The sequence below is a fragment of the Babylonia areolata genome, chromosome 27, assembly GCF_041734735.1.
Source record: "Babylonia areolata isolate BAREFJ2019XMU chromosome 27, ASM4173473v1, whole genome shotgun sequence".
NCBI classification, from domain to species: domain Eukaryota; kingdom Metazoa; phylum Mollusca; class Gastropoda; order Neogastropoda; family Buccinidae; genus Babylonia; species Babylonia areolata.
Window position 1 is genome coordinate 12622616 of NC_134902.1, and position 16289 is coordinate 12638904.

Genomic DNA, 16289 nt, shown 5'->3' on the forward strand with positions numbered 1-16289 from the left:
TGTTGTGTGTGTGTGCTATGTGTTGTGTGTGTGTGTGTGTGTGTGTGTGTGTGTGTGTTCATGTTAAAAACGCATTTTGTATGATGTTTCTTGATTTATTTTTCCTGTTCTGTGTCTGTCTCTGTTTTTCCCTCTGTCCCCATCTCTCTTTCTCTCTCTCTCTGTCTTATACACTGGACTTACAAGCATGTCAGCCTTGTAACATGTAGAATCCTCTTTGTGTGGTTGCCAATGTATTTGTTTTTTCAGTCAGTCAGTGTTGTCATCTGTGACTTTTTTTTTTGGTTTGTTTTTTGTTACTCTCCATCTAGTTTCTCCAGCTTTCTGTCTGCATGTATTTATAGGGCTTTACTCTTCCATCCCTCAGTCAGAGTTATGCATGATGGGGAATGACTGGTGTGGAAGTGCTTTGGTTTGTCTCTGCACAAGAGGGCGGCGGCAGAGCGGTTAAGACCCTGCACAGTGCTCATGAGGGACTGGGTTCCATTCCCCCGCTCACCCTTTCCCCAGAGAAGGAGGGGAGGGAGGAGATGTTGGAAAGAGATGGTCTTTTTAAGGCCGGATTTTGAAACAGCTGAGTGACGGGCGCAATAGCCGAGTGGTTAAAGCGTTGGACTGTCAATCTGAGGGTCCCGGGTTCGAATCACGGTGACAGCGCCTGGTGGGTAAAGGGTGGAGATTTTTACGATCTCCCAGGTCAACATATGTGCAGACCTGCTAGTGCCTGAACCCCCTTCGTGTGTGTATGCAAGCAGAAGATCAAATACGCACGTTAAAGATCCTGTAATCCATGTCAGCGTTCGGTGGGTTATGGAAACAAGAACATACCCAGCATGCACACCCCCGAAAACGGAGTATGGCTGCCTATATGGCGGGGTAAAAACGGTCATACACGTAAAAGCCCACTCGTGTGCATACGAGTGAACGCAGAAGAAGAAACAGCTGAGTGCAGGGATGTGATGAGGTGAAAGAGGGGGCTTGTTTCAAGTGTTAGGTCCAGAGACGGAGAAACAACGTGGGGTGGACTGGAGCATTTTGAATCTGGGAAATGGGGGAAACAGTTGATCTGAAGCTGACTGTAGAGAATTGGATGGCGTATAGATGTGACCACAGTCACAGTTCTTCTTCTTTTGCGTTTGTGACACTTGAGTATCGATGTTGTACTGTATTCTCAGAGATCGAGAGCCAGTGGAGAGATTTTCATTACATTTTCACTGACAAAAAGGAATGACCTGCTGGCAATGTCACCCACCTGAACAAAGTTGTCTGTAGCCAAACATGCCAAGAAGAAAGGAATGACCTGCTGGCAATGTCACCCACCTGAACAAAGTTGTCTGTAGCCAAACATGCCAAGAAGAAAGGAATGACCTGCTGGCAATGTCACCCACCTGAACAAAGTTGTCTGTAGCCAAACATGCCAAGAAGAAAGGAAATCGACCTGCTGGCAATGTCACCCACCTGAACAAAGTTGTCTGTAGCCAAACATGCCAAGAAGAAAGGAAATTGACCTGCTGGCAATGTCACCCACCTGAACAAAGTTGTCTGTAGCCAAACATGCCAAGAAGAAAGGAAATTGACCTGCTGGCAATGTCACCCACCTGAACAAAGTTGTCTGTAGCCAAACATGCCAAGAAGAAAGGAATGACCTGCTGGCAATGTCACCCACCTGAACAAAGTTGTCTGTAGCCAAACATGCCAAGAAGAAAGGAATGACCTGCTGGCAATGTCACCCACCTGAACAAAGTTGTCTGTAGCCAAACATGCCAAGAAGAAAGGAAATCGACCTGCTGGCAATGTCACCCACCTGAACAAAGTTGTCTGTAGCCAAACATGCCAAGAAGAAAGGAATGACCTGCTGGCAATGTCACCCACCTGAACAAAGTTGTCTGTAGCCAAACATGCCAAGAAGAAAGGAATGACCTGCTGGCAATGTCACCCACCTGAACAAAGTTGTCTGTAGCCAAACATGCCAAGAAGAAAGGAAATCGACCTGCTGGCAATGTCACCCACCTGAACAAAGTTGTCTGTAGCCAAACATGCCAAGAAGAAAGGAATGACCTGCTGGCAATGTCACCCACCTGAACAAAGTTGTCTGTAGCCAAACATGCCAAGAAGAAAGGAATGACCTGCTGGCAATGTCACCCACCTGAACAAAGTTGTCTGTAGCCAAACATGCCAAGAAGAAAGGAATGACCTGCTGGCAATGTCACCCACCTGAACAAAGTTGTCTGTAGCCAAACATGCCAAGAAGAAAGGAAATTGACCTGCTGGCAATGTCACCCACCTGAACAAAGTTGTCTGTAGCCAAACATGCCAAGAAGAAAGGAATGACCTGCTGGCAATGTCACCCACCTGAACAAAGTTGTCTGTAGCCAAACATGCCAAGAAGAAAGGAAATCGACCTGCTGGCAATGTCACCCTTGCTGAACAAAGTTGTCTGTAGCCAAACATGCCAAGAAGAAAGGAAATTGACCTGCTGGCAATGTCACCCACCTGAACAAAGTTGTCTGTAGCCAAACATGCCAAGAAGAAAGGAAATTGACCTGCTGGTAATGTCACCCACCTGAACAAAGTTGTCTGTAGCCAAACATGCCAAGAAAAAAGGAAATTGACCTGCTGGCAATGTCACCCACCTGAACAAAGTTGTCTGTAGCCAAACATGCCAAGAAGAAAGGAAATTGACCTGCTGGCAATGTCACCCACCTGAACAAAGTTGTCTGTAGCCAAACATGCCAAGAAAAAAGGAATGACCTGCTGGCAATGTCACCCACCTGAACAAAGTTGTCTGTAGCCAAACATGCCAAGAAGAAAGGAAATCGACCTGCTGGCAATGTCACCCACCTGAACAAAGTTGTCTGTAGCCAAACATGCCAAGAAGAAAGGAATGACCTGCTGGCAATGTCACCCACCTGAACAAAGTTGTCTGTAGCCAAACATGCCAAGAAGAAAGGAAATTGACCTGCTGGCAATGTCACCCACCTGAACAAAGTTGTCTGTAGCCAAACATGCCAAGAAGAAAGGAAATCGACCTGCTGGCAATGTCACCCACCTGAACAAAGTTGTCTGTAGCCAAACATGCCAAGAAGAAAGGAAATTGACCTGCTGGCAATGTCACCCACCTGAACAAAGTTGTCTGTAGCCAAACATGCCAAGAAGAAAGGAAATCTGTGGTGGTCTGACTTGGATTCCACAGTGCTTGTGTTGTTTGGACTTCATTGTCAGTGATAAAGATCCATATATGATAGATCTGCAGGAGGTTTGTAGACTTTATGAGTTATGACATGGACTCCACTGTGCTTGCTGTTGTTTTGGTTTCATTGTCAGTGATAAAGATCCATATGAGGTAAAACTGCAGGGAGTTTACCCTCACATGTTTTTGGATCTGTACAAACTTGGATCACACTGCTGGTCAGAGTTTTGAATATATAATTATTCTTGATAAGCTCAGAAATGTTTTTTGGAAATAAAAACATGACAAAACAGAATCCTCATGTTTTCATTGTTCTTAAGCCTTGACAGATGTATTTTCACAGAAGCCCATGAGAAAAAAAAAGATTGTGATCCCTCCCAAAAAAAATCCTCTGTAAAAATGAGGTTCAACTTAGACAAGTACTGTGGTACTATTGCTTTTGTGTCTTTTGGTAGATATACTCGGTTCTTGAAAACAAAACACCATCTTCAAAATTCTTCAGCGTTAGTTGTTTTGTGTTTGATGTGATCAGCTTTGCATCAAATTTGGGAAATGTCAGGAAGACATGCAAAGCCTTTTGGAGGGGGGAAGGGGGGAGAGGGGGGGTGGGGGTGGGGTGGGGGGGCAAAAGGGAATGGGGGGAGAGGGGGGAAGAAATTGTTACTTTTCCTGTTTTTGTGGTTACGAGTATTCAGATTTTTTTTTTCCTTTTTTTTTTTTTTTTTGTTGCAAGTGTTTTTTGTTGTTAGGTTTCTCAGTTGTAATTCCTTTTTTTCTCTCTCTCTCTCTCCCTTCCTGGTAACTAGTTCTGGTTCTTTTGTTTGCTCTTAGCGTGTGAATTTATACAATAAAATTTGTAGTTTTGTCACGATTAAAAGTATTTCTGTGGTGCCGTTTCTCTGTGAAGCTCTCTACCGTTACTGTGTTGTCACTGTTGTTGGTGTATGAGTTGTCTTTCCTCTTTTATTTTTCTCTCCCTTCCTGCTAACTTGTTCTAGTTCTTTTGTTTGTATAATTTTTTATTGTTGTCTTTTTATAACTTTGTAATTTTGTTGTGATGTGAACTCCTTCTAGTTCCTTTTTTTTTTGGTGTTAGTGTATGATTTTTAAAATTTTTTTTATAACTTTGTTTCATTGTGATATTAACTAGTTCTACTTCTTTTGTTTGGTGTTCATGTGTGAATTTTTCTTTATTATAGCTTTGTGGTTTTGTTGTGATATTAACACAGTTCTAGTTCTTTTGTTTGGTGTTAATTTGTGAATTTTTCCTTATTACAGCTTCATGGTTTTGTTGTGCTAAAAGTGTTTCTGTTGTGCCTTCTGTCTCTAATCGAAGCCCTTGCCTCTACAGCCAGATGTTGTGCATGACTTGCTGTTTCTGTTGCATGCCTGTTTCCTCTGTGTTCTAACTGTGAACACATCTTTGGTGACCGTCCTGCCACTGTGTGACCTGGTCTGTCCCCATCCCTCCCTCCCTCCCTCCCTCCCTCCCCCTCCTTTCTCCTTCAATTTCCTTCCTCCTCCTCTGCCCCCCCCCCATGCCCCCCCCTCACACACACACCCTGGGCCCTTCCCACTACCACCCCCCCCCTTTGCCACCTGCATCAAAATCACCATCGCCTTGCTGGCACCTCGTTGTCAGCTTACGGCAGAATGGTACTGCCAATGGGTGAGTTGGTGGTAGATTTCTGAGTGCTGTGTGTGTGTGTGTGTGTGTGTGTGTGTGTGTGTGTGTGAGGGTGTGTGTGGATATACATGTGTGTGTGTGTGTGTGTGTGTGTGTGTGTGTGAGATATGGATGGATGTATATGTATGTGTGTGGGGTGTGTGTGGATGGGTGGGTTAGTGGGTGTGCATAAGGATGTGTGTTTCTCAGTGTGTGTGTGTGTATGTGGTGACTTTAGGACATTTGCCACCCGGACATTTGCCACCCGGACTTCTGCCACCGGATTTTTACCACCCTAGGACATTTGCCACCCGGATGTTTACCACCCGGACTTTTGCCAACATAGGACATGTGCCACCCCAGGACATTTGCCACCCGGATGTTTACCACCCGGACTTTTGCCAACATAGGACATGTGCCACCCCAGGACATTTGCCACCCGGATGTTTACCACCCGGACTTTTGCCAACCTAGAACAAGTGCCACCCCAGGACATTTGCCGCCTGGACGTCTTATGCCAAAAGCTGTTTTGTTTGGTAGACAATGATACTGGTGTCTTTGGCTGAGCAATTGAATTATACTCTGGATCCTTCTGTAAGGGATCGAAAGTGTTCACCCCCTCAATCCATTACAGAATGAGTTGACAAAATGGTCCTTTTATATGAAACAGACAATATTTTGGTGGTTGGCCCACTCACTTAGCGGTCTTTTTTATTTCACTAATAGGCTTTGGCTTTTCTTGCTCTCTTACAGAAGCATCATGATCTTTATGAAAACTGCCAGTTTTACCAGGTCCGTTTCATTACAGTATGATGCCGGCTACCGTAATGTCTTGATTCAAATTGTTACTGATGTTCAGTTTTACAATAAATCCATGTTTGAAAAATTTATTCATCTAACTGTTGTGAATTTTTCAACCGAGTTTAAGACAGATTCTGACCAACACTGTCCAAATGAAGATTTAATTAAGTCGCCCATCCAGGTCTTGAAAGTTTGCTGATGATGACTCGGCGAAATATCAGTTAGCCTTTGTAGGCGATTGATTAACGCTGGCAAATGTACAGGTGTCGGATTTTTATTCATCGGCAAAACCTAGTGGAAAGGCCCGGGTGGCAGATGTCCTAGGGTGGCAAATGTCCTATGTTGGTAAAAGTCCGGGTGGTAAAAATCCGGGTGGCAGATGTCCTAGGGTGGCAAATGTCCTATGTTGGTAAAAGTCCGGGTGGTAAAAATCCGGGTGGCAAATGTCCTAGGGTGGCAGATGTCCTATGTTGGCAAATGTCCGGGTGGTAAAAATCCGGTGGCAGAAGTCCGGGTGGTTATTGTCCGGGTGGCAAATGTCCTGTTAGGGTATGTGGTATGTGGATGTGTGTGTTAACGCGCACATGTATGTGTATTGTGTGGATGTGTGTGTGTGTGTGAGTGGGTGTGTGTGTGCATGTGGGTGTGCATGTGGGTGTATGTGTGTGTGTGTGTGTGAGTGGGTGTGGGTGTGCATGTGGGTGTACGTGTGTGTGTGTGTGTGTGTGTGTGTGTGTGTGTGTGTTTTGTGAGACTCACTGACTGTGTGTGAGTGGAAAAAACATGTCAGTCATCGTAATTCTTCTTCTCCTTCCTGTCTTTCGGAACTGGTTAAATCAGTCCACCAGACAGCACACATTCAGTAATGCAAGATGTCAAGTCAGAGAACCAGTGACTGAGACACTCGTGTGCCTTTCATAGTCATTATCATTATTGTTGTTATCATTATCATTGTTATCATTATCATTATTGTTGTTATCATTATTATCATTGTTGTTGTTGTTATTGTTGTTGTTATTATTATTGTTATCGTTATTGTTGTCATTATTATTATTATCATCATCATTGTTATTGTTATTATTATTGTTATTATTACTACTACAACTACTACTTATTATTATTATTATTACTACTACTGCTATTGTTATTCTTATTGTTATCATTTTCATTATGTTGTTATTATTGTTGTTGTTGTTGTTGTTGTCGTCATTATTGATGATGTTGTTGTTATTATGATATTATCATAGTGTCATGTTGATGCCTTCCAGTCAGAGTACCCATGATGCAGATGAGACGGTGATCTGTGAGATTTCACCACTGGTTTCCTATGCTGGAGAGGTCAGTATTATTTCTTTTTTTTTCTTTTTTTTTTTTAAAAATATGGTTAATTGTTCCAGATACAAGATACAAGAATACTTCATTATTTCCGGGAGGGGGTGTGGGGGTGGGGTTTCCTTGAAGAATATGTGATTAAAAAATTTTTTATTATTTTTTTTTATTAAAGAATGGTGTATGTTAAGTTTTTGTAAATGAGTTGGATATATCTATCTATCTATCTATCTATCTATCTATCTATATATATATATATATATATATGTATGTATGTATGTGTATATATCTATATCTATATATATATATTGTTTGTTTTGTTTGTTTTTTTGTTTTTTGTTGTTGTTTTTTTTTGTTTTTGGTCATTTGTTTTATTTCTTGACTGTTAGTTTTAGTATGTATGTGGATTCATAAAATGCTCTTGTCTGTGTAGTTTTTTCTTTCATGAATTTCTTCATAGATGAAGCAGAAAATGTTATATTTGAATTATAAAATTAAAAATTTTTTTTTTTTTTTTTAAAGTGCCACCCCCCCCAACTACCCCTCCAAATCCTCACAAAAACAAGTCTTAAAGCGTTAACGTCTAAAGATAAGAGTCTCATTTTTTTTCAGTAACCACTTGTGAATGTTTTCAGAGAGCACAGTGCTTCTGATAGACATATCTACAAAGTCCAGTTAGTGTGGGTTTTTTTTCTGTGGCAGCAAATGAACATAGAAGTAATCGTGTAGAGTGTTGGCTGAGTGGCAACATGTCTGCCTGGGAAGGGAGAGAAATCTGACAGCACGGGATCAGATCCCACACTCGCCAATACTTTCCTCACCAGAGTGATGGTCTGGACGTTTGTCGTTCGGATGACGGGCGCAATAGCCGAGTGGTTAAAGCGTTGGACTGTCAATCTGAGGATCCCGGGTTCGAATCACTGTGACGGCGCCTGGTGGGTAAAGGGTGGAGATTTTTACGATCTCCCAGGTCAACATATGTGCAGACCTGCTAGTGCCTGAACCCCCTTCGTGTGTATATGCAAGCAGAAGATCAAATGCGCACGTTAAAGATCCTGTAATCCATGTCAGCGTTTGGTGGGTTATGGAAACAAGAACATACCCAGCATGCCCACCCCTGAAAACAGAGTATGGCTGCCTACATGGCAGGGTAAAAACAGTCATACACGTAAAAGCCGACTCGTGTGCATACAAGTGAACGCAGAAGAAGAAGAAGTCGTTGGGATGAGATGATGCACTCTGCACTGACCACACGCTGAAGAACCCCTGGTGACTAAAGGATTGCCCCTGGAAAACATCCTGAAGAAAATTCCACAGATACACATGTGTATGTGTGCGCATGATTGAAACCTGGTTGAATGACATGGGGAAACGAATGTTGAGCGCCTAAAGGCAGCTGTCAATCAGCTCTACCCAGGTAGACAGCCTGTTGTGCAAATCCTATAAAGCGTTTAGAATTTGGCCTCTGACCAAAGATAAGCGCTGTATAAGTATCAATAATGATAATGATTATAATAATAATAATTATAATAACAATAATAACTGTGACCATCTGTGCCTTGTGTTCTGACAGGATCTGGACAGGCTAAAGGGGCAGAAGTTGAGTCCCCCTGTCATTATTGAGGTGTCGGAAACAGGCATGGACATCAAACAGGCCAGCCAGTAGAGGGCAGCACCTGTCCATTCCAGTCCATCGCTTGGACGATGTTCGTCGCAGGGAAAGTAATTATTCACATCTACACACCTCTTGCTTCCAGTCAACCACACAGAAGACGTTCATCCATTTGCCTCAGTCAGTTGTTTAGTTGACGTTTCCTTGCAGGGAAAAATATTCACAGCATGCTACACACTGGGTGACCTTAAAAGTCAGTTGTCTTACTAATAGTTATGTAATGCTTCCATTTTTTATTTTTTTGGAACTTGCTAAACTGAAGCTGACATTGGTTTATTTCAGACATTGTTTTAAAAAACCAGTAGATTGGGGTGAACTAGACCCCAGCATATTCCAGTTAGCTATTTTGTGACAGAATATGTGCACTTTTGTTGTTTGGATTTTTTCTTTTTTACAAAGGACGGTTTTGGACTGTATTTCTGGCAAACGGTCAGCTGGTAAAAGAAAGGCCTGCCTTGAAGGGTTGAATCATTTCCATGTAGAAGGTTTTTTTTGGTTTTTTTTTGTTTTTTTCAAGCCATCGTAGATTGTATTAAACCTTCAAGGCTCCTTGACCGTGGGAGCATCGATGCTTTTCAGTTAACGTTTTTTGTACTGAGAGCTCACATAAAACATGTGAATGGTGGTTGTTTAATGTGTCTTTCACCAGTGGTGAGACGACAGCTGTACTGATTTCTGCAGAGAAAAAACAGCATCAGCTGGGCGTTTACATCAGTGAAGTTTGGACACCGCCTGCTGAAGGTGGTTTTTTTTTTTTTTTTCATGCCACTGGTATGTACCGACCACCCTGCCACCCCCAGTTTTGTCCACCTCAGGCCCTGTGTGATCATGCTAACAAACATACAGATATTTACACCTCAGGCCCTGTGTGATCATGCTAACAAACATACAGATATTTACACCTCAGGCCCTGTGTGATCATGCTAACAAACATACAGATATTTACACCTCAGGCCCTGTGTGATCGCGCTAACAAACATACAGATATTTAAAACTTCTTTCAAGTGAGGATTGGTGGGGCGTTTTTGTTGTTGTTGATGGGTTTTTTTGTTTGTTTGTTTTTTTAAAGAGATCTCAGACTGGTATGTACCACAGCTTGTTGATAGTGTTGTCCAGTGTCAAGAACAACCAGAAGAAAATGTTTTTCTTCACAACAACAGAAAATGGCAAAAAGGGGGGCCAACCGTCATGTACGTACCTAGCAGGGAAATTGCGTGGGAACAGTGATATCATCAGTCTCATGCTGGCAGCTTGAGTCTTACATATTCATCGCCCCCACCTCCCACCCCACCCCACCCCCAACCCCTTCACCCCCGCCCCCTGCCACACACACACACACCCTCATCATACCCACCCATAAATATCGGGGCCTTTTTTTTTGGTGTGTGTGTGTGTGTGTGTGCTAAGAATGGTGAATTTCTATCACATTTCACATCCTGATTGCTTTTATGTATCTATTGATGAATGTATTTAGTTAGTTACCCATAAATGGCAGTGGAGCTCTCTTTCTTTTTTTTTTTTTTTTTTTTTTTTTTTTTTTTTGCTGCCCCATCATCTGCGCCGTTTCAGTGGCATTACTCCCACGCCGCTCATTTAGATTCCCCCATACACGGCTGCACCCGGGTTCGTCCGTCGCAGTTCCAGCGTCGGCAGTCCACAGGGAACCATCGATGTTAGGTCGCCTGGAGGCCACACACCAGAGGAGACCCTACACTGCTGCTGAGTCACTTCGGTGGTGTTCAGTGGTACCTGTTCTGATTTTACGTACTTAGGACACCACCTACTAAGCCCCCTACTACTGGAGCTCTCTTTCACCTGGGCGACGTGAGCCAGATCAGTGCAGCGGGAGGGGAAAGAGTGAGAGGTCTCACCGTGGACACGCAGGGGAAGGCTCACAAAGTGGTGCTTGGTGTCCTCGCCATCTCTACAGCCACAGAGCTGATGGTGCAGTTGTGACTGCTGTACTGACGCACACACAGGGTGCTTGTGTCATCACATTGCCACGACGTTGTTTGCACAGTGCATGGAATGAAGCATGTGTTGATGCCCTCGGGACACGAATGATGATGCACACAGGGTACACATACTGATGTAATTAGGATACACGTGTAGATGCATGCAGGATACAGCATACTGATTCGCACAGGTTACAACATATTGATGCACACAGGATACAACATACTGATGCATGCAGGATACATATTGATGCACACAGGATACAATATGTTGATGCATACAGGATACACAGAACTATGCACACAGGGTACGGACATAGATGCATACAGGATGCAAACTACTGATGCACACAGCATACATCATACTGATGCACATAGAATAGAACATACTGATGCACACAAGATACAACAAATTGATGGATACAGGATGCACATAATCATACACACAGGATACACATACTGACGCACACAGGATACACATACTGATGCACACAGGACACACATTCTGATGCAAACCAGATAAATCTCTTGATGCTCATGATGCGAAACTGGTGCGCATCAGATGCATATACACAAGAGTGTGCTTATTTATGCATGAACAAATATTTTGTGTATTTGTTGTTGTTGTTGTTGTTTGTTGTTTTTTTTGGGAGTGCGTTGGGGGATGGGGTGTGGGGGAGGGTCTTAAAATTCATACATCAGCGAGCGCATCGTTTTGTTTGTTGAACTGCCTTGAGGGAGAGGGTTGCGGTGTTAATTTTCTCTTTCTTCTTCTTCTTCTTCTTCCGGGTTATGGGCTGCCAGTGTCCGTTGTGTTGACAGGGTTGTACCAGAGCATGTGACGTGTACTACTTTTGTGTGCGTTTTTTGTTTGTTTGTTTGTTGTTGCTTTTTAACTGATACATGCTTGGATATTCATATGTCTGTAATCATCTACTCATGCCTACATAGGTTATGGGACAATTTTTGTGTGTGCATCTTTGAAGTTCTGGCTGCGTGCACAGTGAACAGTAGTGGTGCAGTGGTTTGTGTGTGCATCTTTGAAGTTCTGGCTGCGTGCACAGTGAACAGTAGTGGCGCAGTGGTTTGTGTGTGCATCTTTGAAGTTCTGGCTGCGTGCACAGTGAACAGTAGTGGCCCAGTAGTTTGTGTGTGCATCTTTGAAGTTCTGGCTGCGTGCACAGTGAACAGTAGTGGCGCAGTGGTTTGTGTGTGCATCTTTGAAGTTCTGGCTGCGTGCACAGTGAACAGTAGTGGTGCAGTGGTTTGTGTGTGCATCTTTGAAGTTCTGGCTGTGTGCACAGTGAACAGTAGTGGCCCAGTAGTTTGTGTGTGCATCTTTGAAGTTCTGGCTGTGTGCACAGTGAACAGTAGTGGCGCAGTGGTTTGTGTGTGCATCTTTGAAGTTCTGGCTGCGTGCACAGTGAACAGTAGTGGCCCAGTAGTTTGTGTGTGCATCTTTGAAGTTCTGGCTGCGTGCACAGTGAACAGTAGTGGCCCAGTGGTTTGTGTGTGCATCTTTGAAGTTCTGGCTGTGTGCACAGGGAACAGTAGTGGCCCAGTGGCAGCGCGTCCGACTGGGAAGCGAGCGTCCACAGGTTTGATTCTCTCCCAAGGACCAGGATCCACTCCCTCCCTCCTCAGCAACTTGAGTGATGGTCTGGGTACTAGTCCAGATGCAAAACTGAGTTCTCGCACGCAAAACACAGCCTTGAAATGGCCCCTGTGTGGGTCTGCGACATGATTTGATTCAGTGATGTAAAGGGACCTAAGGCTACAAAAGGGTCATTCGTCCCTGGCAAAAAAAAAACCCAAAAAACTTGTTCAACACAAACCATTCAGATAGTGAAACAAATGCGCTTGCAGACCTGTGCATATGCTGACGTAGTAGGGCTGCAGGAGCTGTCTCCACCCACCACTCACTGCCAGATGTGATGCACAGATCACGTTTGTTCTGAAGGTGAAAGTCCATCATAACTAACTGACACGTTCATTGAAGCCAGCCATTTTTCTCTTGTGTGTATGTGTGTTTCTTTATCTGGGTTTCTTGTTGTTGTTGTTGTTGCTGTTGTTAGATTTTTGTTGTTGTTGTTGTGTGATTCTGTTGAAAGTACATCATTTTGTAAAACACATTTTATTCACTTCAAATGTTGCCATTCACTTGAAAGGGTGTTAACTCTGGATGTTGTATATACATAATCATGTGTGTTATTGTTGTTCAGCAATTTCTGTGTGTGTGTGTGATTTTCTTTGTTGTTTTTCTTTATTTCTTCATCATTTGCTGTGATGTTTACAGTATACATGAAACTGCAGCATCATGACAGTTCATTGTTGATTTGGTGCTTCATTAAAAAAAAAAAAAAAAAAAAAAAAAAAAGCAGAAAGAAAAAGAAATGTCCATGCCAGTTCACTTGTTACAGGTAAGGGGACGGAGGAAGGGGTGTTTTTAACAGTGGCACAACAACAGAAGAAGAGATTTGACTATTTCTGTGATTTTTGTTGTTGTTGTTGTTTTTGATTTTTGTTTTTTTCATCCGCCAAAATTAACTGATGGTGGGAATTATTCTGAAGGGAGAGAAGTTGTGCCCCCTGTTCGCTATTTATTATTGAACAACACACATGTGAAAGGAGAATGAAAGCTCTTTGACTGCCTCAAGTGTCCAACAACACAGAGCAGTCTGGATGTGAAGTGTACACACATGCGGGGCGTGCATGTCTTGGAGAGAAGGGTCAAGTGGGCCAGTTGTTTGGAGGCCTGAGGACTGTGAGATGGGCGTGAAATCTGTCGCAGGGCGGGAACACTTGAGTGAAGACGTGAGCAGTGAAAAGTGAAGATGGACAGAGGTTGTGGAACGTTGGTCAGAGTTGTGCAGACAGGGAACAGCGCAGAAATGATTCTGCTGACATTAGCAATAGCATGTAATGATTGGGGTTTTTTTTGTGTTTTTTTTTTTTCTTTTTTTTTTCTCATTTGATAACAGAGAGAAAGAGAGAGAACACTGATAACAACATTTTGTGCTATGCTGTTGATTTTACCAGATTTCTTTTGCTTAAAAAAAAAATCTGTTTTAAGTAGACAAGAAATCTGATAGATGTAATTTTATTAATTTTATGAACAAGCTTGCGTTCATTGTATATCAAAGATTTCCCCAAAGCCAGTAGTCTCATATTCTGTCATTTCATAGAGATGTCAGCAGTTTCAGTCATGATAATCTGTTGTTGTTTTGCTTTTTGTGGGTTTTTTTTTCTTCATATTTTATTTTATTTATTTTATTTGAAATCATGCTTTGTGTGCATCATGTGTTTCAAGTTGTGTTGCATTGTTAATTTGATGGCACATGGATTTCACATCGATCATGGAAAGGGAAAAGGAATATAGCTACAGTATGGTGGGTGGGGGTGTACCGCTCTCTGACATGTTATCTGGTGTGTGAAATGTACATAGTTCATAGGTTGCGGAAAAGTCTGTGATGAGCATGCAAAGTGTGAGCGCTTGTTGGATCCGTTTTAACTGATTCGCATTACACCTTTCACGCTATGCCAGGGTCTGTTTGTTGTTGTTGGATCCGTTTTAACTGATTCGCATTACACCTTTCACGCTATGCCAGGGTCTGTTTGTTGTTGTTGGATCCGTTTTAACTGATTCGCATTACACCTTTCACGCTATGCCAGGGTCTGTTTGTCGTTGTTGGATCCGTTTTAACTGATTCGCATTACACCTTTCACGCTGTGCCAGGGTCTGTTTGTTGTTGTTGGATCCGTTTTAACTGATTCGCATTACACCTTTCAAGCTATGCCAGGGTCTGTTTGTTGTTGTTGGATCCGTTTTAACTGATTCGCATTACACCTTTCACGCTATGCCAGGGTCTGTTTGTTGTTGTTGGATCCGTTTTAACTGATTCGCATTACACCTTTCACGCTATGCCAGGGTCTGTTTGTTGTTGTTGGATCCGTTTTAACTGATTCGCATTACACCTTTCACGCTGTGCCAGGGTCTGTTTGTTGTTTACTGAATTACTGTGTTTCTTTTTGGCTTCGATTTTATTTATTTCTTTTTTTTTCTTTCGCATTGATTTTACTGAGCATGGTTTTTTTTGGGTTTTTTTTTTTTTTTTTCTTTTTTTTTCCTTTTAAGTTTTGAGGTGCCGTGGCAGAATTCAGTGTTGGACTTGTGATCCAGTGTTCACTGGTGATCAGGGTTGGAGGCCCTGTTTCAGCAGCGTGTCGTGTCATTGGGAAGGGCACTTCAGACTGGTTTCCCTCACTCCACCCTGCTGTGAAGGGGTGCCCGACTTCAGTTGGTGTGGAAGGTCAAAACGGGCGGAAGGAGAGAAGAGAATTGGGCCCCGTCTTCCTGTGCCGAGTCCTAGATACTGTCAGTATAAATTCACTGCCCCCCCCCCCCCCCCACCCCTCTCCCGTCCCTGCCCCACCCCACCCCACCCCTCCTGATGGCTGTAAAAGCCTGTGAGACCTTTTAACCTTAACTTTTAACTTCACATGGTTCGTGAGTATTGTTGCATGCAGGGTGTACTGGCTGGGAATTGGTTGTTGTGTACTGAGCACCTTTATTGTTGCAACAGCCAGATTTTTGATGTTCACTGACCTGTTTTTTGACTTGAAAGTAGTTTAAACATACTGATGTTGGGCACACTGTGTGGTCTTATGCATTCATCAACACAGTGTTTCTTTTTTTTTTTTTTTTTTTTTTTTTCGTTTTTGTTGACATGTGTATGAGGGGAAAGGCATGATTGTTACTATGGTTACTGCAGTTTTCTGTGCAGAGGTCAGACAATTATTTTGTGACCTTTGCGGTGCATGGTTGTTGTTTTTTTGTTGTTGTTTTTTGCATGTGTGGCGAGTTGACGTTCTTCATTGCTTGCACTCTGCTGAAGATGGAATTCCATAGACCTGGAAAAAAATAATGCAAAATTTGCATGCAAGATATTCATGTGAAATCTGATTGTGAAGAAAAACAAGAGCGGTCTGTCCACAGACATGAAATCTGCCCGCCAGTTTTGATTGAAACCATAGTGCCAGTTCAGTTAAAACAAGCAGTGTGTGTCGTAAATGAGAGAATTCTGAATGCGATCCTGTTGCCATGGAAGAAGAAGAGACGTGAGGCAGAGAGGAAGTATTGAGGCAGAGAGGAAGTATTGAGGCAGTATTGAGGCAGAGAGGAAGTATTGAGGCAGAGAGGAAGTAGTGGAGAGGAAGTAGCGAGGCAGAGAGGAAGTAGTGGAGAGGAAGTAGTGAGGCAGAGAGGAAGTATTGAGGCAGAGAGGAAGTAGTGGAGAGGAAGTAGCGAGGCAGAGAGGAAGTATTGAGGCAGAGAGGAAGTAGTGGAGAGGAAGTAGTGGAGAGGAAGTAGTGAGGCAGAGAGGAAGTAGTGGGGCAGAGAGGAAGTAGTGGAGAGGAAGTAGTGAGGCAGAGAGGAAGTAGTGGAGAGGAAGTAGTGGAGAGGAAGTAGTGAGGCAGAGAGGAAGTAGCGAGGCAGAGAGGAAGTAGTGGGGCAGAGAGGAAGTAGTGGAGAGGAAGTAGTGAGGCAGAGAGGAAGTAGCGAGGCAGAGAGGAAGTAGTGGAGAGGAAGTAGTGAGGCAGAGAGGAAGTAGTGGAGAGGAAGTAGTGAGGCAGAGAGGAAGTAGTGGAGAGGAAGTAGTGGAGAGGAAGTAGTGA

General features: G+C 43.2%; 1 protein-coding gene across 2 annotated transcripts in view; it reads left to right on the forward strand.

The window, feature by feature from the left end:
* The window catches only part of LOC143300969 (UDP-N-acetylhexosamine pyrophosphorylase-like), a 53257-nt gene extending 37485 nt beyond the window's left edge, over positions 1-15772 (forward strand). For both annotated transcript variants that reach the window (XM_076614926.1, XM_076614924.1), the window contains exons 10-12: positions 4833-4859; positions 6926-6995; positions 8560-15772. In XM_076614926.1, coding sequence (XP_076471041.1) covers positions 4833-4859; positions 6926-6995; positions 8560-8652 — 190 coding nt within the window. In that variant the 3' untranslated portion in view covers positions 8653-15772. The remainder of the gene's footprint in view (positions 1-4832; positions 4860-6925; positions 6996-8559) is intronic.
* Positions 15773-16289: the final 517 nt, after the last annotated feature.